The sequence below is a fragment of the Lutra lutra genome, chromosome 10, assembly GCF_902655055.1.
Source record: "Lutra lutra chromosome 10, mLutLut1.2, whole genome shotgun sequence".
In the NCBI taxonomy this organism is placed as follows: Eukaryota; Metazoa; Chordata; class Mammalia; order Carnivora; family Mustelidae; genus Lutra; species Lutra lutra.
This window is the reverse complement of record NC_062287.1, coordinates 78,300,398-78,323,231: the sequence shown is the minus strand read 5'-3', so window position 1 is coordinate 78,323,231 and position 22,834 is coordinate 78,300,398. Positions and strand designations below refer to the sequence as shown.

Sequence of the window (22,834 nt, the reverse complement as noted above, 5' to 3'; positions counted from 1 at the left end):
TTTTCCACATAAAAACTGATTAAAGACTATATCATATGTTTGGTTTGTGACAGCCATATATTAATAGGTAACATTTTTAGGAAGAACAGGGAGGGACACAATGGTGGCTGTTCTCATGACTATTATTTTATTTGACCCTCATAACAACTTGGGGTGGGGGGAATACAGTGTGTTTACTTAAATAATGAGAACACGGAGGTATCATGAATAGTATTTAAGATGTGATTTGAAGCTGGTGTATTTTTTCTGTCTCTACTTCAACTTGGCAACTTTCTTATTATCCATGACACCTACATTTGTGCTTCTAAGCACTCATGTTTTCTGTATGTCTGAGGGGGAGAATAATTTGTAATTGCCTAAGTAATTATCTCAAAATATTTCTAACACTCTGTGAATTTGCACACTCACTAGAAATAAACTCTAACATAATGTTTTAATCAACTTTAAAAAAAAAAAACAATATTTTCCCACCTCAAATATAGATCGAAAGAGGAAACCTTTAAACCATAGAGACTCTTAATCTCAGGAAACAAGAGGGTTGCTGGAGGGGTGGCTGGATGATGGACATTGGGGAGGGTATGTGCTACGGTGAGTGCTGTGGATTGTGTAAGGCTAATGATTCAGACCTGTACCCCTGAAACAAATAATACATTATATGTTAATAAAAAATAAAAATGATAAAAATAAAAATAATCTTGGTAGATCACCTTATAACTATGCATGTTGTACTTCTTTATGACATGTATTAGAGCCCAGCCTAGTCTGACATTCAACTTTTTAAAAACACTCCTAGAATATTCTGAGAAGCTCTAAGCAACCCAAAGACAGTTTATAGTCCCTTAGGTATTTGTTTGAAATATTAATAGCCACCCTCTTGGAATTTATCTTGACTTTAATAGTTAAACATTATTAACTCAGAGCTTTGTGTTGTTTCTACAGAGTAAGAACTTACAAACTTAGAATCCTGAAGCTGGAATTTAAGGAACCATGGGAATCACTTGATCCAAATCCCTTACTTTAACCAATAACCCTCAAGAAAGTCGTGACTTCTTCAAAGCAACACAGTAAGTTTGGGATGCTGGTGGAAACTTCACTCAGCAACAAGCCCAAGTGAAGTATTTTTCTTATTGCTTCCTTCCTCCCTCCTCCCCTCCCTTCCTCTCTTTCTTTTTTTCCTTGGTGATTTCTAACTTTCATGCTTTTGTTCTCTCTCTTGGTGCAGCGTGTCGGTAATCAAAGTACAATACCTTGCCTTCCAGCCCCACACGTAAAAGACAGGAGAGCAAGTTTGAGTGATTTCTAATCAATATGAGGTTTTCTGATTCTGTATGATTTTCAAAGTCATCACAAGTTTGATTTAAGGGATACTTCTCATAATTTCAGAGACTTTCATTCCTATGAATTATGGACAGTGACCCATCCTATATAATTTATATAAATAGAAGGTACATAAGCAATATTTATTATTCACTCAACAAATAACCTATCAAGTTCTTATTATGTTTCATCAAATATACAGAGGATCTAATGTTAAACAAAGATAATGTTCCTGTTCTTATATCTTATATTAAAAAAATGTGCATTTAGTTAATAATACTGTACTGTGGAGCACTGGGTGTTGCATAAACAATGAATTTTGGAACACTGAAAAAATAAAAAAATACTGTACTGTGCACAAAAAATTTGTTAAAAAGATAGATTACATGATGTGTGTGTGTGTGTGTGTGTGTGTGTGTGTGTGTGTTTATAGACTTTATTTTTCAGAGCAGTTTTAATTTCACACCAAAACTAGAGGAAGGTTCCACTTGTACATAGCCTCTCCCCACCAGAGTGGAACCTTTGTTACAACTGCTGAACCTACACTGATACATCATTATCAAAGTTCCTAATTTACATTAGGGTTCACTCTTGTGTTATAAATTTTGTGGGTGGAAAAATGTATAATGAAATGTATCTGTAACAGAATCATGCAGAGCATTCTATGCTTAGTGATCTCCTGTGCTCCGCCTATTCATCTCTGTTCTTCTCTCTAACTTCTGGTCTAACACCCACTGATCTTTTCACTGTATCCATAATTTTGCCTTTTCCAGAATGCCATATAGTTGGAATCATATAGCATGTATCCTGTTCAGATTGGCTCTTTTCATTTAGTAATATGTGCTTACGTTTCCTTTGTGTCTTTTCACGGCTTGAAAGTTCATATAGTGCTGAGTAATATTCCACTGTCTGGATTATGTCAGTATATGAATAGATCAATCTGTCAAAGAAGATTGTGCCCAGGTTTTGGTGTTTTGAATAAACCTACTATAAACATCCATGTACAAGTTTTTATGTTGATGTAAGTTTTCAATTCTTTTGATAAATATCACGGATGTGATAGTTGGATCATATGTAGGAGTATGTTTGATTTTGTGAGAATCTGCCAAACTGTCTTCTAAAATGGCTACCATTTTGCATTCCCAACACATCAAGTGTTTTTACAAAAAAAAAAAAGAAAGTAGAGAATGACCATGAACAAGTAAATCAATGAATTATGTAATATAATTCAAGAAATGTTAGCTGTCATAAAGAAAAAAAAATCAAGAGGAGGGGTCAGAGATTTTTCTATTACTCATGGATTTTAGAACAAAGCTATATATTGTCTTAAATTGTAGCTTTATACTTTTGATTCAGATGCAGTACAAATAAATTTGTTATTTTGCTGTTAAAACAATGGTCTATTCTGGACACACCATTACTTTTTAAAATGAAGCTATATAATGATGATCTCAGAAAATAGTCATTTACCATACCACTTTTCCCCCAAGGAATAATTCCTATAAAATTAGTATTTACATATCCAAATTATTAAGAGAATAAAGAACCTGATCCCATTATATTCAGAGTTAAAAATTTAAGTGAGTTTTTCTGATTTTTTAAAAGTTCTCAGAGGCATAGCTATCCCATGTAGTAATTCTGAAGATAACACTAACACAAAACTTACAAACTCATGTCATATGCATTTCCATTATGTATTAACTGGGATATTATGTGCATATTAATAATTTTTAAGTCATTACTTAGATTTGTTTCTTCTCCTTGTCAATCATTCCATCTTCTCCAATTTCTTTTTTTTTTTTTTAAGATTTTATTTATTTATCTGACAGAGATCACAAGTAGGCAGAGAGGCAGGCAGAGAGAGAGGAGGAAGCCGGCTCCCTGCTGAGCAAAGAGGCCAATGCGGGGGCTCGATTCCAGGTCCCCTGGATCATGACCTGAGCCGAAGGCAGAGGCCTTAACCCACTGAGCCACCCAGGTGCCCCTTCTCCAATTTCTTTAAATGGATTCCCCTCACACATTTCCTTTTCTCACGCCTCTAACTAGTTGTAGTTTTCTCATCCTTGGATATCCCAGTCTATGTCCTTGAGTAAAGACTACTTAACATGTCAGGTTGTCATAGAAGGGATAAACCCCATTTCAAGTTTGGACATAAAGGCTGGGTAGGCACACAGGTTCCAGGAATGATGTTGGATCCATGATGCACAAAGGAGGTGGTAATGGAGAGAAGGAGGGGCAGAGAAGCAAATACAACATAATAATGTATCTCTGGCAATTAAAAACAAAGCAGTTCTACCGTTTCCTTCCAGGCACAGAGATAGAGATGATCATTTACCTGGTGTTATAGGACTAAAGTTTCCCTAGTGCCATTTTTACTGAAAATTTGAATGTAGCAAGTAAATATAAAATGAGAAGAGTAAAGATACTTAATATGTTTGGAATGAGGGTGGAATTATTTGCAAGGGAGCATTGCTAACAAAACTATGGTGATGCAAATACATTGTAGATGACTTGGGACCCGAAATGATTAAAATTACTTACAGGCTCTGATCTGAGGGATAGTAAGGAAACGAGTGAGGATAACAGGGAGTGATAGATGTATTCAGTGGCTTTCTGGATACACTGTATGAGTCTAATATCTACTCACTCTTTTGCAATGAACTTTTCTTCCCGTAAGAAATCCATCTGTTTTCAATAGGGCAGAAATGTGACTCATTCACAGCCAAATAAAGCACCCCTTCCCTTGGCCATGGTAAGTGTCCCAGGCATGTGAGTAATTCAGAATCTTCTCTGGAATTTTTCTGCTGGTACAGTCTGAAAGGACTGTCTCATTTGGCTATTGTTTCTAAACTGGTAGGATGTTAATCACATGGTTCTTGGCCTTCTCATCTGCCATATGGAGAGAGATATTTTGAGAGATGGAATAAGACTATCCAAAAATTAGAGAAGTAGACTAATATCTTACTTTGGTGTTTTTATTTAAGAGAAATATGGAGTTGTATGTTTAGAACCATTTTGTAAGCAAATATTTATTGGTGCATAGCATTACTTACTGATGAATTAATTTTACCTCAGAACCCAGTGATAGCAATTATAATGAACCCAGTGATAGCAATTATAATGACAATGATAGTTTCACATGTTAAGAGCTAAATATGTGCTAAATGTCTTACATGCATTGTTTTTTCATTTATAAAATTAATATTCTGAGGTATATAAAAAACATAATGTTTATTTATAAAAATTGAAATTAAGAAATCAAACTTTCTGCTTTACTTGAAGCATGACAGAGAACATCAGCTATTCCCCTATTAGGAAACAGAAACAGTGACCCAGTTCCTTCCACGGGCACAAGTCACACAATTTCAACTGAGAATCATTTCTAAAATTGCATACAATTTTAGATGTAGGCATATAGCCAACATTCTGATGCAGCAAATTAGAACTTGGCAGAATTAATTGATTTTAACAGTAAATAAAATAAAATTTAAGGTAGATTGTAATCTCCCATAAGGCAGTACTTTTGGCTTACCTCTGAAATGCTGAGTAAGAATTATATGTCCTTGCAAAGAAGAAAGATCACTGATGTACTCGTATCTGAGGAAATTTTCAGATTTATTTTTCTGTGTATTATGCTTTGGCTTTATTAGATTGGCTGCCCCAATGTCTTCCTGTGACACATACCTACAGTATTGATCTGGATGCTAAAAACACATATGTGATTTGCAGGTAAGCTGGCGTGAAATCTGACTCAGCTACAAGCATAAATTAACTGCTTTCTTCACACCAATAAATAGCTAATAATCTTTCTTTTTAAATGTATTTATTTATTTATTAGAGAGAGAGAGAGAGAAAGCGTGCACATGCAGGGGAAGGGAGAGAGGGAGAAGCTAGGTTCCCACTGAGCAGGGAGCCTGATGCGGGGCTCGAAACCAAGACCCTGGGATCATGACCTGAGCTGAAGGCAGACACTTAATGACTGAGCCAACAGGAGCCCCAATATCAAGCTTTTTTTTAATGTTTGCTTTCTTGGTTGTGAATAGCTATAAATTTGAATCCTTTCCTTTTCTCAAAAGTCACCTCCCCAATAAAGCATTCAATGAGGGTATTGCCCTCATCTGCACCCTTACAGTATTTTATTGAAAAATTATTATTTCAGGGGCGCCTGGGTGGCTCAGTGGGTTAAGCCTCTGCCTTCAGCTCAGGTCATGATCCCAGGGTCCTGGGATCGAGCTCCGCATTGGGCTCTCTGCTCAGCGGGGAGCCTGCCTCCCCCTCTCTCTCTGCCTGCCTCTCTGCCTACTTGTGATCTCTGCCTGTCAAATAAATAAATAAAATGTTAAAAAAAAAAAAAATCTTCCAGCTTTGTAAATAAATAAATAAATAAATAAAATCTTTTAAAAAATATTTCAATCTGTTTATTATGATTATTCATGTAATTTTCATAATTATTAATGTGTCTTATATTATGTGCAAAAATGATATTATTAAATTTTGTTCTTTTTTTTAAGATCTTTTTTTTTTTGAGAGAGAGAGAGGGAGAGAGAAAGTATGAGTGGGAAGGGGCAGAGGGAGAGAGAGAATCTCAAGCTCAAGCAGCCTCCAAGCTGAGCACAGAGCCTGAGGACTGTGGGACCATGACCCAAACCAAAATCAAGAATCAGACACTTAGCTGACTGAGCCTCCCAGGTGCCTCTTAAATTCTGTCTTGTATGTTCCTGTTGACAAATACTATTTTGTATGATTTAAATTGGTAATATTTATATCCTTTAAAAATCCAGCACAATGCTGGGACAATGTTAGGAATTAAGATGTTTATTCTAGAAATGAATATATAAATAAATCTCATATGTGCTTCTAAATAAGCAATATTAGGATACTTCCATTGACAGATCTTTATGTAATAAAATGTTTGCTCTTTCCCTGTCAAAAAATGCCTAAGACTTGCACCTAATAAAATGTTCCCTCCTTGCCCTGTTTCTTTTTTCTTTTCTTTCTTTTTTTTTTTAATGCCTAAGAAATTTACCTAAGCCATTGATGATGGATTGGTTTGAAAATTCATATCAACTAGAACCTCAGAATGTAACCTTATTTGGAAATAGGATCTTTGCACACATAATTAAGTAAAAACCAAGTTATAGGGGTGCCTGGGCGGCTCAGTGGGTTAAAGCCTCTGCCTTTGGCTCAGGTCATGATCTCAGGGTCCTGGGATGGAGCCCCGCATCGGACTCTCTGCTCAGCGGGGAGCCCGCTTCCTCCTCTCTCTCTGCCTGCTTCTCTGCCTACTTGTGGTCTCTGTCTGTCAAATAAATAAGTAAAATCTTAAAACAAACAAACAAACAGAAGTTATACTGGATTAGGGTGGGTCCTAAATTCAGTAACTGGTGTCTGTACAAGAAGAGGAGAGAACGCACATTGATATGAAGACAGAAGGTGAGATTCTTGAGAAGCCAAAGAATGTCAAGGATTGCCTGGAGGTACAAGAAACTAGAAAGAGGCAAGGCAGGATTATTCCCTATAATCTTCAGAAGGAACTCTGCCCTGCTGGCACTTTGATTTTAGATTTCTGGCCTTCAGAAGCATGAAAGAGTAAACTTTCATTGTTTTAAGCCAGCCAGTTAGTGGGCCTTTATTACAGGAGCCCTAGGACTTAATGTAGATGGGAAAACTTTACCGACTGGGTACACAACGAGCCACAATAATCAGTTCACCCCAATTTCTCAGAACTAAGCACTTAAAAAAGGCAAACCAGCAGGAATCAAGTGAAAGACTCTAATGGAATTACTTAAAAACATCTCAGGCATGTCCGGGACTCAGAATATATTGGACTCAAACTTCACACCTATCCATCTGCAGACAGCCATGGGCCCGCTTTCAGAATGATGACCCTGAAGGATGCTGTCACATTATGAAATAACCCATCAGCTTCACTCAAGTGTGTTTACTGAAGCAGGAAAATGGAATAATTTATTTTACAGAGATTTACAGTCACAGAGTTGAACCAAAATGGGTTTTCTTCTTAAAATTTACTAGAGATCTCTCTAGAGCAGTAGTTACTGAACTTTACTATTTTTGTCTCAGCCACAGACTTCCTCTGAGAATCTAAACCCTCTCCTCTGAAAAATACACATATGTATCTATACTTTTTTTGTTACCTTATAATTTCAGGGTGGTCAGAGAATCTCTGATAACAATCTTTACATTTTATGGGATCTCTAAGCATCTCTACTGTAGAGAATAGCAAATTAGGGAAAGCAACTTCAATTTTCAAATGTTGAGGTATTGTCCAATGTTTACTCAACTCATTTAACTTTCTGGTGCTAAGAACAGACCAAAGTGTGGTCTTAATTTATTCTCACTGCACAGAGTCCTGGCTCTATGTTCCTTTTGTGTGCCAAAAATGTGAATTACAGTATTTTAGAAATGGTAGGATTCTAACTTCAAAAGTCAGCATCTAACTGAGGAAATAATCCAGAGAAAAGCAAAGTTAAAGTCACATTATAAGGATAGGTAAGATGCCATTTATACACAAAAGATATTGTAGCATACACACATGCATAACTGAATGGTCTGTCATTGGTACTTACAGTAAGTATTCAAAACCCTTGTGATGGTCTGCCATTTACTAAAGCTGGTTATCATGGGCTTTAAACCTTTATTAAGAAAAGTTGTTAATACACAGGCTACCAAATTTTGGAAAGCTGCTTCCACAATGTGAATGTTATCCATAGCGTTAAACCCGTATCTCTGAGGAAAAACTAAAGCAAACAAATTGGAAATAAAACAAACAAATCCCCTCTATTTTTAAAGTTCATTATAGCTCCAGGGAAGACATGACTTAGTCTTTGCTAATCAGACATGATCCCTGCGATATCTATGTAGATACAGAAATTAGTTACATGAGAAAACAGGACAGATGTTATCCATTGTCTAATGCTCAAGGGATAGGGCTGTATGATACGAGAGCCTGCAGGGATGGGGGCATTAAGCTGGCTGGCAGCTTCCTGCTGATGGCAGAGGTAGCCTTTGCCTTAAGACAACCAGCTCTGGGGTGTATTGTGGTTATTCCTGAAGCTGTCTACAAGCTATCTCTCCAGTTCTCCTAACAACTTTCTGTGATCTCTATAATGACCAATAAATCCTTTTCTTCTCATCAGAGAATTCTTTTTGTCACAGCTGAGAACAGCAACTGATACACTGCATCTAAAAACACATGTTCTATCCCTCATATTCCTGGAAATGTCAGCTACTTGGAATTACTGGGAAAACTACAGATTGGTCAGTGACTTGACCTGTGACAAGAATTTTAGGCCAGCACTTATAACAAGAACAATAAAACCAAACATAAAAAGAGATCAAGTCAGTTATTAGTAGAAGCTAGAGGAGTTACATTAGTATTTCAGAGTCGGGTTAAACTATACAAGCCATGCAATAAGTAGATGAGCAAAAGAATTGAGAGACTAAAAAGAAAAAAAAAAATGGAGATAATGGTGAGAGGGAAAGCCTGCCACTGAGACAGAGTAGCACTGACAAATTTCTGATCTCTATCACTGGGCAGAGTGAGGCCTACTTTTATGGTTCTTCATCTTGTTGTTGTTGTTGTTGTTATTATTATTATTAGTGTAATTATTTATTTTATCCTTACCCTGAACCATTCTGAATGAGTCTCAGGAAAATAATCAATCATAAGAATCTATCTTAAAAAAACTACCATAAAAAAATAGTTGAGGGGAGGATGGGCATTTTCACCCTACTTCTCTCCTACCCTTTTATTTTTTTCACTCTCTTCCTTCCCATTTATCTCCATAGTCTGATTACAGACTATGTTTTCATACCAATCTAAATTAAGTATTACCAACTATGAATTCCTTTAAAAAGTCCTGGACATTATCAAAATCACACATTTCATTAGGGAGATTTGACTAATCAAAGATTGTTGTCACAATGTCTAATTTGTCTAATATTTCAACACTTACCTACTATCCTATGCATGCCTTGAGCATCTTTTATGTCTAAGAAAATTACAGATAAACTTATTTTATTCTAGAGGGTAAAATGAATAATTTTAAAGAAAATTAGAAGAGAGGAGAGAGGGTGTTTAGAAAGTACAAAGTCAAAGAGACTTTAAGCTTTGGAGTCCATGAGATTGGTTATATCACATGATAATGAAGTTATCATATATATGGAAGTAAGAAAAAGGAGGCTGAGTTTTTTTGTTTCTTTGTTTTATTTTTTGGTGCAAATTTTTATATGTGTTCCAACCACATAATAACCAAATATAAAATAAGCAATTGAATGCCAAAAATGGATTGTATGAGATATCAAAACCAGATAATCAAAAAATTGTGAGCAAACATGTAGGAAACACATGTAGTCCAGGACCAGATGCTTCACAGATGAATACTACCATACACACACACACACACACACACACACACATATATATTTGAATCTGCCTAAAATAAATTTATTTAAAGAAATTAAATCTCCAAGAGATACATTTCCCACCAAACGACAACACAGCCACCACACAGTGGGCTGACAAGCATTGAACAGCAAAATCCAGCAGATATTTATGAAAGCAATGACCCAGACATTAAACAAAGTTGTTTAGGTAATAGAATAAGAGGAGCTCCTTCCCTACTCATTTTACGAGGTCTGTATCACATATTTTGTTTTAAGAGAGTTAATACCTATTCTTCTTAAGCTATTAGATAAAATAGATGAGGAAGGGAAACTTCCAAATTCACTCTACAAAGCCAACATTACTGTCAAAATCAGATAAAGACACTACAAAAAAAACAAAGCTATAAGCCAATATCTCTGAAGAACACAGATGCAAAAATCCTCAACAAAATATTAGCAAACAGGGACACCTGGCTCAGTTCATTAAGGAATTGCCTCCAGCTCAGACCATGGTCCTAGGATTGAGTCCAACATTGGGTTCCCTGCTCCGTGGGAAGCCTGCTTCTCCCTCTGCCTGCTGCTCCCCCTTCCTATGCTCTCTCTCTCTCTCTCTCTCTGACAAATAAATAAAATTCTTTAAAAAATATTAGCAATCACAATTCAGAAACACATTAAAATCTCATTTACCACAATAGAGTGGAATTTATTCCAGGAATGCAAGAGTGGTTCATTACTCACAAATCAGTCAATGTGATATGTTCCATTAACAAGAGGAAGGATAAAAACTATATGATCATCTCAACAGATACAGAAAAAGCATTTGACAAAGTACAATATACATTCATAATAAAAATCCTCAGCAAAGCACATTTAGCAGGAAAATAACTCAACATAATAAAGGCCATAATGAAAAACCCACACTTAGTATTATACTCGAAGGTGAAAAACTGAGATCTCTTCCTCTAGGATCAGAAATAAGACAATGATGTCCGTTCTCACTACTTTTATTCAACATAGTACCTGAAGTCCTAGCTGCTACAATGAGACAAGAAAAAGAAGTAAAAAGATATCCAAACTGGTAAGGAAAAAGCCAAACTATCACTATTTGCAGAATAACACAATATTACATATAGAAAACCCTAAAGACTCTACTAAAAAATTTCTAAAACTGTTAAGTGAATTCAGTAAGGTCACAGGATATAAAATCAAAGTACAGAAGTCTGTTGTGTTTCCATACACTAATAATGAAGCAGAAGAAAGAAATTAAGAAAACAATCCCATTTATAATTTCATCAAAAAGAATAAAATATCTAGGACTAATTTAACCAAGAAGCTGAAAGACCTATACTCAGTACACTGTAAGACATTGATGAAAGAAACTGAAAATGATACAAAAGAATACAAAGACTTACCACGTTCGTGAATTGCAAGAATTAATATTGTTAAAATGCCCATAATACCCAAAGCAATGTACAGGTTTAAGGTAATCCCTATCAAAATACCAATAGCTTTTTTCACAAAGTTCGAACAAATAACCTAAAATAGTGGAACCACAAAAAACTTTATAGTCAAAACAATCTTGAGAAAGAAGAACAGGGCTGGAAGTATTACAGTCCCAGATTTCAAGATATACTACAAAACTATAATAAACAAAACAGGATGGTATCAGCACAAAAACAGACACATAAATCAATGGAACAGAATAAAGGGTCCAGAAATAAACCCATTTCTATATGGTTGATTAATCTATGACAAGGGAGTCAAGAATATACAATGAGGAAAAGACAGTTTTTTCAATAAATAGTGTTGGGAAAACTGGACAGCTACATGCAAAAGAATAAAACTGGACCACTTTTTTAAACCATACACAAAAATAAATTAAAAAGTAGAAAAAAACATAGGTAGTAATCTCTTAGACATCACCCCTAACAACATGTTTATGGGTATATCTCCTCTGGCAAGGAAACCAATCCAAAAGTAAACTACTGGGACTACATCAAAATAAAAAGCTTTTATACAGCAAAGGTAACCATCAAGAAAACAAAAAGGTAACCTACTGAATGGAAGAAGATATTTCCAAATGATATATCCAATGAGGGGTTAATATGCGAAATACACAAAGAACTTATAGAACTCAAAACCAAAAAGATAAACCATTTGATTAAAAAAAATTGTCAGAGAATCTGAATACAAATGGATACAAAAAAAGATGCTCAACATCACTAATCATCAGAAAAATGCAAAACAAAACTACAATGAGATACCACCTCATACCTGTCATAATGGCTAGTATCAAAAAGACAAGAAATAACAAGTATTGGTGAGGATGTGGAGAAAGGAGAAATTACAGGCACTTTTGATGGAAATGTAAATTGCTACAGCCACTGAAGAAAAAAGTATGAAAGTTCCAAAACTAGAATTACCATGTGACCCAATAATTACACTATGGATTATTTACCCAAAGAAAATGAAAACACTAATTTGAAAAGATATATGCACTACTATGTTTATTGTATCATTATCTACAATAGCCAAGATATGGAAGCAACCTAAGTGTCCATTGCTAGATGGATGGATAAAGAAGATGTGGTATATATATATATATAATAGAATATTACTCAGCCATGAAAAGGAATGAGACCTTACCATTTGTGACAACATGGATGGACCTAGAGCATATTGTGCTAAGTGAAATAAGTCAGAGAAATCAAATACCATATGATTTTCCATTTATGGAGAATCTAAAAACACATAAACAAATGAACAAACAAACAAAAACAGACTCTAAAATACAGAGAACAAACTGTTGGTTGCCAGAGGGGAGGTGGGTGGGGGAAAGGATGAAGTTAATGAAACAAGTAAGAGGTACAAACTTCCAGTTACAAAATAAAGTCATGGAGATAAAACGTACAGTGTAGGGAATGTAGTCAATAATATTGTAACAGTTGTGTGGTGACGGATGATGACCAATTATCACACTGAGCACTGAGGAATGTAGAGAATTGCAGAATCATGGTGTCACACACTGAAACTAATGTAATGTTGCACATCAGTTACACTTCTATAATGAAAATAAATAATTTAAGGTAGCCATACTAGACTTCCTACAAATCAAAACAAAACAAAACAGAGACAGATTAGGAAATTACTAGAAAGCTGGTGATATATCTACTATAAAATCAAATTTTACATTGTAGGAAATCTAACATTGTACAAAATTATACACTGAAAACACAGGATATACAGGAAGACAATGACTGGGAAAGACCCCTTACCATAGAACTTTGTAATCATAGCATCAAGAACATAATGATGATATCAATAAAAACACAGCCATAATATGATATTTCTCATTTTTCCCCAAATGCCAGAGTCAATCATTTGCAGCCTTTCTGTTAAGATTTAGTATTTTATCCTCTGAGATGAAGATCCTAAAGGGAGTTTCTTCTAATAAAGCACTTTATCATGAAAATTAAAACCTAAGGCATACTTTTCACTAATCTCTTCTTTTAACGCAGGGGGAAAGTCCTAACAGAATCTTCTGTACTCACAGCTCAGTCAGATATCTTGGTGCACTGAAAAGCAATTTTTTAAAAAATGTTTTAAAGGCACCTAACTGCCACTATCAACGCTAAAAGGAGGTTCTTCTGTATATTTTCCTATTCCCTTGGATTTGTAAAGAGTTCTCTAAAATGTAATAAGGTTTCCCCCTGAATGCTTCAAACCTTAACATGTTAGGAAAAAATTACACATAAACCAAAACAATTTTAAAAACTTTACTGGCATCATTCCACCATTAATTCCTACTGTGGTGATTCTGTTCCAAGAAATACACTGTGGGGGAACAGATTTGACTTGCATGTTCCATGGAAGAGAAAATAAGCAGAAAAGCAGAGGGTGATAACTCAAAACTTTCTGCCCCACACTGCATTTGCTTTTTAAAAGGTCAGAGTATTTTTCCCACTCCAAGGACAGCTTAAATCTTAAATCTCTCTCCTCTACCTATCCCTCCCATCCCCGCTTTCCCCCACTCTAAAACAAAACAAAACAATACCGCTCAGAAGAATAACCCATTAGAAAGAAATTAAACTACAAGAGAATCATCAGAAAGCTGTTTAAAATCTCTTTGCATTCTTTGCATCTGATAGACCATTTTAATGTCATAATCAGAGTCCTGATGATGAATGTTTGATACCAAAACATTTGTAAAGTCTATTTTTTAAACTTGATATCAAAGTGGAAATCATTTAAGGAATAATGTGAATAATGAGGTTTATCTATTGTTTAAGTGTCTCAAAAAATAAAAAGAAGGTATGGACAAATGAAGGAATGAGAGAAGGAAAAAGAAAGTAGGAAAGTCTAAAGTGATTGACTTGGGATTCAAAATAAACATAATTAATGAGACTGGTCAAGGAAAATGTATCATTAATTAGTCAAGGTTTAATAGTCCTAATTAACTAACTGCATTCAAGAAAAAAGGTGGAAAGAGAAATGTGGCGGAGGAATTGTAGAAAATTAAGTAGTTATGTAACAAGACAAAGAAAATATGTATTTTGTAGGGTTCTCTGAATTTAAAGGTTATAATGAAAGCTGTTCCAGTTTATTTCTGTTCAACTCTACATTACTTTAAGATAATCCTAAATAAATTTTTCATTCTAGTTTGGCTCTTCCTAGCATGAGGTCAATTTCTAGCAACCTTCTTCTTCGGCTCCTGTAATGTCATTGGGTAGATAGATGAATTTATGAAATGAAAAATATGTTTTAATATTAGCGCAAGCAAAGTATAATTAAACAGGAAAATGAACTAGAGAGGTATGAAGTAATAACACTATCAAATATATAAAAGTGGGATTATCTACTCTTTGAAATTCTCAACATTGCAATTCCTTTCCATTGGTACATAACTGAAGGCAAAATTGGCATGTGATCAATATTCCAAAAGCTGTTGCAAGTCTATAAGTGGGTTTGCATCTATGCTTTGATTTATATATAGAATTTGCCTGAAAAATATCTTACCTCATTCTGGAGATCTCGTATCATTTTGCTCTTTCTTTCCATGTCAGTCTTTAAAAAATTAATCTGAAAATGAATGGAATATTATTTAAGCACATTTCAAATTCATTCCTATGGCTTTTATCGATTTATTTTCATGGCTTTTGAAGCATAATACAATGATTATCTCTTTATCAACAAATATTGCAAAAGAGCAAAGGATTAAAATTTTCATTAACCAAACTTTCATAACCAATTCATACATATATGCATTAATTATAAAAAGGCTCTTCTCAAGTACAAAAGATTTTTTTTTAATTGAGAAACCATGCATATTATAACTGTGATTCCCTTCCCTACTTAAACTCAATTAAAAAAATGTGTTTAAAAAAAAAAAGGCCAAATAGCAACAACAAAAAGCTAGATTCTAGGGTTGGGCCTAGAAATCTCCATTCATAAAACACTCTGCAGGTAATTTTGACCTATAGCAGGTTGGAAAGCAATGGCCTAGTGATATTCCTGGTCATTAAAGCACAGAATGTTATAATACTGTACCAAAGAAACCATGTTTCCTTCTGAATTTGATATTGTTGGAATCTGTAATCTTGGTCAGTTGTTCAAACTATGCTTATACAAACATAACACCTTTGCTGTCTGAATATATCTGCCTAAGTATTTTGAAAAAAAAAATTCAGTATGGCATAGTTGTTAAAATCTAAAACTTTATAGTCAGTGAGAGTTCACTCTGATAAAAAGTACCTTTATGATAGTGGATAAAATATTTAATTTCTCCAATTTTTAATTTCCTGGTAGTCACATTTTTTTAAGTAAAAGGAAACAGATAAAATTAATTTTACTAAAATGTTTTATTTAATTCAATATACTCAAAATATTATTAGTTTGACATGTAATGGATTAATGATACAATTGACACTATTTTTTATAATATATCATTAAAATCCACTATGTGTTTTACACTAATAGCATATCTCAATTTAGCCTAGCCATTTTATAATGCTCAATAGCCTTATGTAGCTAGTGTTTATATATACTGGACAATACAGGCTCTGAGGATCCCTGGAATGATACAAAAGAGACTGGGAATGTGGGTTATCTCTGGAGATACACTGAATCAGAGGAAATCAAGTTTAGGAGTAAAATGAATTTCACCATATATACGGATTGAAAAAAAAATAGTTCTGAAACATTTCAAACATAAACAAAAGACCAAAAAGTAATATGTTAAAACACCTCTGAGCCCAAACCTAAGAATAAAGAAATGTAAATATTTTGCCCAATTTTCTTCAGACCTTGTAAAAAACAAATGTTACACCTACTATTAAAGCCCCACCTAATTTTTCTTCCTTCACTCTCCAGAAATTATTGTGTATGAGTCCTGTGCATGTTTTCCTACGTTTTGCTTTCTGTGTATTGTGTAAATCCTCGTTAACAAACATTAACATCCCCTCTTTTCTGGCTTGTATAGAGGTCCTTAAACAATTCCTTCAAATGGTAATAGAAATCTAAACCAATTCTGGATGCTCAAACTATGTGTAAAACAAGCAGAAGCCTGAGAACTACCACGGCCATTGTTTTGGTCATCATAATTTTCAAGTTAAAATTTAACTCTGAAGATAATGACAGCAACCTGAAAACATAAGTCACACTCTGTCCCACTGAGAAGATAGTTCTATTCTGCTGAAAATGCAAAGGAATGTAGGATGTGGTGGTGTTCAAAATTAGATGTGTATGCAGCCCAGTAGGGCATGCCCCAACAGACAGCTTTTGCATCCATTTCTACTGCTGTGTACCGCCTCAGTCTACAGATTACCAATCTTGGGGCCAGACCAGCCTTTGCAGTTCTTAATATGATTGCAAGATACCCTCAGCAATATTACAGCAGGAAACTTTGAAAATTAAAAAAAAGAAAGGTTTATGACTTACAAGTCCTGGAAATTACAGGTCACACCTGGGGCCACACAGTGAGGCCATGGATCGAAAGAGCCAGGGAGAGTGAAGGCCTGAGGTTCTGCTTTTATTGGGGTAGAGGGTAGGGGCCTGCCTAGGGTTTCCTGGGATCACTTTTTAATTGGTGAATTTAAAACATAATAACACAAGAGGAGAAAAAAACCAGCAGCCTAAATGGTCAATTACAGAAGTCAACCAAGATCTCCAAAGGAGCCTGAGCTACTTTGGAATGTAGAGCCTGGGAGGGCGGCACCTGGCCTGGGTTCCCCTAGTCTTGGGGCTGGCCCTGTGTGTATTTCAGATGGCCGTCCTAGAAGCGAACACCTGAAAGTCATGGCTTACTTCAGCACTTGCATTACGAGAAAGAAAAGCCAGCTGTCAGAGCTTATACTACATCCACCCAGACATGTTAGAAATTTTGGTACGTTACAGATTCGTCTTTAAGTCATGAATGACTTAAAGCCACCTTGCTTATATTAATGACCTGTTCTTCCACGGACCCGCTATTTTTCCCAAATCATCACATTTTTATATTATTCAGTATATATAATACATAATTAACAATTTTCAAATTATTATATTAGTTTTTACATCCAAACACAACAGAAGGGGTTCTCACACATTACTTCAAAACAACCTTTAAAAGTAACTAGAGGGGCGCCTGGGTGGCTCAGTGGGTTAAAGCCTCTGCCTTCAGCCCCGGGTCCTGGGATGGAGCCCTGCATCAGGCTCTCTGCTCAGAGGAGAGGCTGCTACACGCCCCACCCCCACCGCCCCGCCTGCCTCTCTGCTTACTTGTGTTCTGTCTGTTAAATAAATAAATAAAATCTTTAAAAAAAAAAAAAAGTAGCTAGAGCACGTTTTTCTTTTTTCTTTTTTTTTTAAAGTAAACTCTACACTCAACATGGGGCTCAAACTGTTGACCCTGAGATCGAGTTGTCTGCTCTACCAACCAAGCCAGCCAGACACCCCAAAAAATGACTTTAATTAAAGAGTAAAATAAAAACTGGGGCTCCTGGCTGGCTTTGTCAGTATAGCAGGCGAGTCTTGATCTCAGGGTTGGGAGTTTGAGCCCCACTCTGGACAGAGTTCACTTAAAAATTAAAAAAAATAAGGAGGATAATGAAAATATATTGCAATGTTAAGAATATAATTACTTAAACGTGAAACAAGGATAGAAAATCTTGAGAACACAATGCTCAAATATTCAAGAGCTAAAATATATTCAGAATATTCAAAAAATATTAGCATTTTGAAATGGTTAGTCTAGAATCCCAACAGGTTTTTAACAACCCTGGCAAAATAGGCATTCCTAGTAGATATGAATTTAACTCTCAGAAACAGAAAATATCATGTACTTACTTTGAACAAAGAAGTAAGAACATAGCAATTCTTTAGTCTTAATGAGAATCAAAGCTAGAAGTTAATTTTTGCCTTTAGACTAATTATGTCTTACTTAGAGCACGTTAAGCCATAAAAATTAATAAGAGTAGTGAAATGTATCCAATGAGCATTAATATCTTTAATTACTCTGGTTACAGAGAATGAGAGCTCATTCTTCCTTGCTGTCTGTTAGGAGTTTTCATGAGGAACACAGGTTTGAAAGATAGGCTATTCCATTGTTTGCTTAGGGATAATAACAAATGTTCACATATTCATAAAAAGTATTTTCCCATAGAATTAGATCATGACAGCTTTATTGCTTCTTCAATTTAATTTTTCTTAAGTTTATCTTCTATTTTTGTGTTTTATTTTTTAGGTTTCATAACATTTTTACTATATACTTAACAAATGATATATTTGTAACATTTTTTGCATAAAATATACAATCTGTTATTTTTATGGAAAAAGGCATAGTAATTAGTTATGTAATCAAGGGTAGCACATAAGATTATCAGCTCTTAAATCTAAAATAGCACAATGTTTGCAGAATTAAATCCAGCTTTTCCTCTCTATTTGAGAGTGAACAATTACAATTATCTTTATCTCTCCTTCTTACCCAACCTTCAATTACACCAAGAGTCTAACAGAGAAAATAATAATTATTCACCAAAAATAAATGTTAAAAAATACAAATTAGTGGGGCACCTGGGTGGTTCAGTGAGTTAAGCCTCTGCCTTCAGCTCAGGCCATGATCTCAGGGTCCTGGGATGGAGCCCCACATGGTGGGGGGGTCTCCTCAGCAGGGAGCCTGCTTCCCCCCCACCCCTGCCCATCTCTCTGCCTACTTGTGATCTCTCTCTTGTTAAATAAATAAAATCTTTTTAAAAATTAGTTTAATTCTTAGTTAACCTAGAATTTCCAAATAGGGAGAACGAGCACAAAACATTCTGTTTGAGTCTATCAAAATTTGGAAGAAGTAATTCCCAGTACTATGAAATCTCTCTTCTAGATCCCACCAAATGCACAAAACAAACAAACAAACAAATAAACAAAACATTGTTTTAATAAGTATATCTCAATCCCATATTTGTTGAGGTTGCAGTCATCTCTTTATCTCCTTCTACACTCTAAGTTAAAACATATTAGTCATTCAGCTGGAAACACTGAACAAGTACTCTTGGTGACATGCTTTTCAAAAACAAACTAACCAACCCAGGACCCTGAAGCTCAGCCACCCCTTTGTACTGGCATGTTCTCACAGACCAAGCCATTACACACCTGCCCTAATCATCCCAGAGTCAGATACCAGACAACTAGGGGCATTCTCTATGCCCCAGAGCCTGCTGAGATCATTCACTTGGACTCCTTCTAAGCTGCTTCCCCTTCCTCACACATCTTCCCCAAAGAAACCACAATGAAGGCTCTTGCCCGCAGTTTCTCACCTCCCTCTGCCTCATGACCTACCCGAAGACTTCCCTGGACATTCACCTGTCACAAGTCATGCCACCCCCCTGAGAACTGTGAGAAATAAACTGAATCCTCAATGATGGTCATTTCCTGATTGGACGAACTGAACCTTAAATTTTCCATTTATATATTATATTTTAAAATAGAATCAGGTCCTAGAAACAAGATAAAAGGTCCAGTCCCCATAAATGTAAGATGGTTCTGGAGCATAAAGTAGATATGCAGCGAGAAAATCTGGAGAGAAGTTTGATTCTCAAGCCTTGGGGTGTGTCAGAATCACCTGTGGAGTTGATTAAACAGGTAGTGTATGGCCCCACCATGGAGAGATTCCTGTTCTGTAGATGAGGGGTGGGGATACAGTGAAGAAAATGCAGTCACCAAGATCATAAAAATACTTGGTCGGCATTCATGCCAAGAAAAGATTTTTGTTGTATTTGATTGTTAGGGGTCTTCTAATTCCCAGCCCTCATTTATTGATGAAAACAGAGGTCGAGAGTGGGACAAAAGTGCTGGTATCAGCCCCACACCAATGGATCCTGAATTACAGCATATAATGACCTTGCCTGTTTAATCAACTCCACAAGTAATTCTGACACACCCCAAGGCTTGAGATTCAAACTTCTCTCCAGATTTTCTCACTACATTTCTACTTTATTTTCCAGAACCATCTTATATACCATTTATGGGGAGTGGACCTTTTATCTTGTTTCTAGGAACTGAGTCTATTTTAAAAATGATTTCCCAGCCCCAGAGCAAAGGACACGAGAAAGAAACATACTTACAGTAGCTTGTTGTTTTTCTGCTTTCTCGGTTGTCTCTTTAAGTTGATTTTGCAGGACCTCCTGGAGAGACTTCATTTGTTCTCTAGGAGAAAACAGAGAGCAAAAGAGAGACATAATTCTGTTATTTCCTCTGTACATTATGAAAGGAGGCTTTGCTGTCCACATACATTTAGGAAACAGATAACAAGAATTGTATGTAGGGACACACTTAAGCATGCAGGATTTATTTGAGGATTCTAAGAATAAAGTTTTCTCTTCCATGCAAATACTAAAAGCAAGCTATATTTAAAGGAAATTGCCTTGCTATTGTGTCTAGTAAGAATCCCACTGTGTGAATCATCTGTGAACTGCATAATGTGTTAAATCAAATCAACATAATAATTAGAGTTGAAAAGCTAATTTTAGTGACAGCATGCCAGGCTGTGAACATGCTGCTTAGAAAAAAAGTTGCCACGGACTTGCTGATAGGATAAAATTACAACTCCCCTTGGATGCTCCTAATTGATTAATTCTAAGGCAGTGTACTTTAGACATGCTTTATAAGGCCTGAGACTTTTTATAAAAATGAAGAGAAAAGACACTTATTTTGAACTTGAGGTCTGGCTCATTTACTGTGGTTAATAAGAGAAATACATGTCTGCATGTATATACACATTATGTCTCAAGCTCAGTAATGCACACGGATCTTGTCTCACTTGTTAAAAATATAAACATTTCCATAATTTTGCATTCCTCTCAAGGGTTTAAGATGGACTCATTTATGATAAATCATACTATCTTTGTGTGCCCCCATTTTATCACCTAAACTACCACTTCCAAAAGTTTTGATACCAGATGAGGGTTAATTTGTAAGTGTGTGTGTGTGTGTGTGTGTGTGTGCACGTGCACGTGCATGTGCGCATGTGCACACACGTATTTTATTCTGGCTATAGGAATAAACTCCTTTAAAGCAACAACAGCCAACCAGAAAGCTTTCCTAGCCTTACCAGCAGAACTCAAATTCATTTAACATTCCCAACCTAGTGCCAAAAGACTACCTCTACAACCTTTGTGTGCAACCACACTACAGAGACTAGGGAAAGGAGTGCACCCTCTTAGGCCCAATTTCTTCATCTATAAAATGGGTATACTAATAGAGCTATCTGATAAGTTTGTAATGAGATTTAGATGACATAATGTAGGCAAAATACTTAGTACAATGCCTGGAAAATAATCACTTAATAAACATGAGATCTCTGTCATAACCACCAGGATCACTGCAGGTCCTAAGTTCAGTCTTTCACCACCACATCCTACACAACCTCAAACTGTTCTTTCATCCACTGGGATTTAATGATGCTCCCAGATTTCTTACTCTAGAAACCCTTAGGTCCCAGTCTCAACTTCAGGATATCAGTAAGAGTCTATATGATTGCTAAAATCAATTTGAACTTTGTTTGTCAAGGCAAAATAGAATTGGAACAAGTTATAAAATAATTATAGTCACTTTGGTTTGTAGATGATTTATGTTTGCATACGTGAAGCTCATAACATGCTTTTGCTTAGAGCATGCTTAAGTCTCAGCTTCCATTCCTTCCTCAAATTTGTATCATTTATCAAGATTGTTTCATATATAGACATTTAAATTTAGACTTCCCTTATTTTTTCTGCTATCTTCCACAGAAAAATTTGTGGCATAATATAGTGTAGTAATGTCTACATATGTTACAGGCTTACAATGCATCAGACACCGTTAGAATGTTCACACCAAACTATGACGTACTACCATGGAGAGAAGACTGATACAGAGAAAGGTGGTGAAATTGTGTTCTAGAGCCTATGTGTTCAAACTCTAGAGTCATTACACTACCTTTACAGAGAGAGGGAAAGAGGAGGGAAAGAAAAAAGGGAGGGAAGGACGGAAGGATCTACATGGTATCCCTAACACTCAGATCTTCAACAAGCACTGAATGAAAACACAAAATATTGTATTTCTAACTGATAAAAAAAAAATTATTGTAAGATTTTAAAATGATAATCATTTCATGATTATTTTTGAATTTTAAAATTATCATTTTAAATGATAGATATTTTTAAATTAAACTATAAAATAGTATATATTTTTTATTTAAAAAATGTGTGTGTGTGTGTATCCAAAATTCCCACATACATCAAGGAAAGCTAACAGAATGGTAAAGATGGTTTTTTGAAAAATTCTGAATGTCTTTATATACACTTTGCCTTACAGCTTATTGTTGTGCATTCTCGTGGCTCTCATGAGAGCAACCAGTCTCTGCCTCACAGTCTTGCTAAATTATAATCCTATGAGAGAGGACTTCTGACTTGCTCATAGGCCCCCTCCATCAACAGGGATTTACCTCAACTATTGCAACTCCTCTAGGGTCTTATTTGGGATACTGAGCTGAGTCTTTAATTCTAAAGAACTCTTTGAACACCATCCAGATCAAAATACCAATGGCATTTTTCAAAGTGCTGGAACAAACAATCCTAAAATTTATATGGAACCAGAAAAGACACTG

The 22,834-nt window shown here is 35.5% G+C and overlaps 1 protein-coding gene across 1 annotated transcript in view; it reads right to left on the bottom strand.

Annotated features, from left to right (window-relative positions):
* The window catches only part of LUZP2 (leucine zipper protein 2), a 479,539-nt gene that overhangs the window by 235,288 nt on the left and 221,417 nt on the right, over positions 1 to 22,834 (bottom strand). The window contains exons 4-5 of the mRNA XM_047692979.1: positions 20,316 to 20,397; positions 14,740 to 14,802 (exon numbers count right to left, since the gene is read on the bottom strand). Of these exons, the coding sequence (XP_047548935.1) occupies positions 14,740 to 14,802; positions 20,316 to 20,390 (138 nt within the window). The 5' untranslated portion in view covers positions 20,391 to 20,397. The remainder of the gene's footprint in view (positions 1 to 14,739; positions 14,803 to 20,315; positions 20,398 to 22,834) is intronic.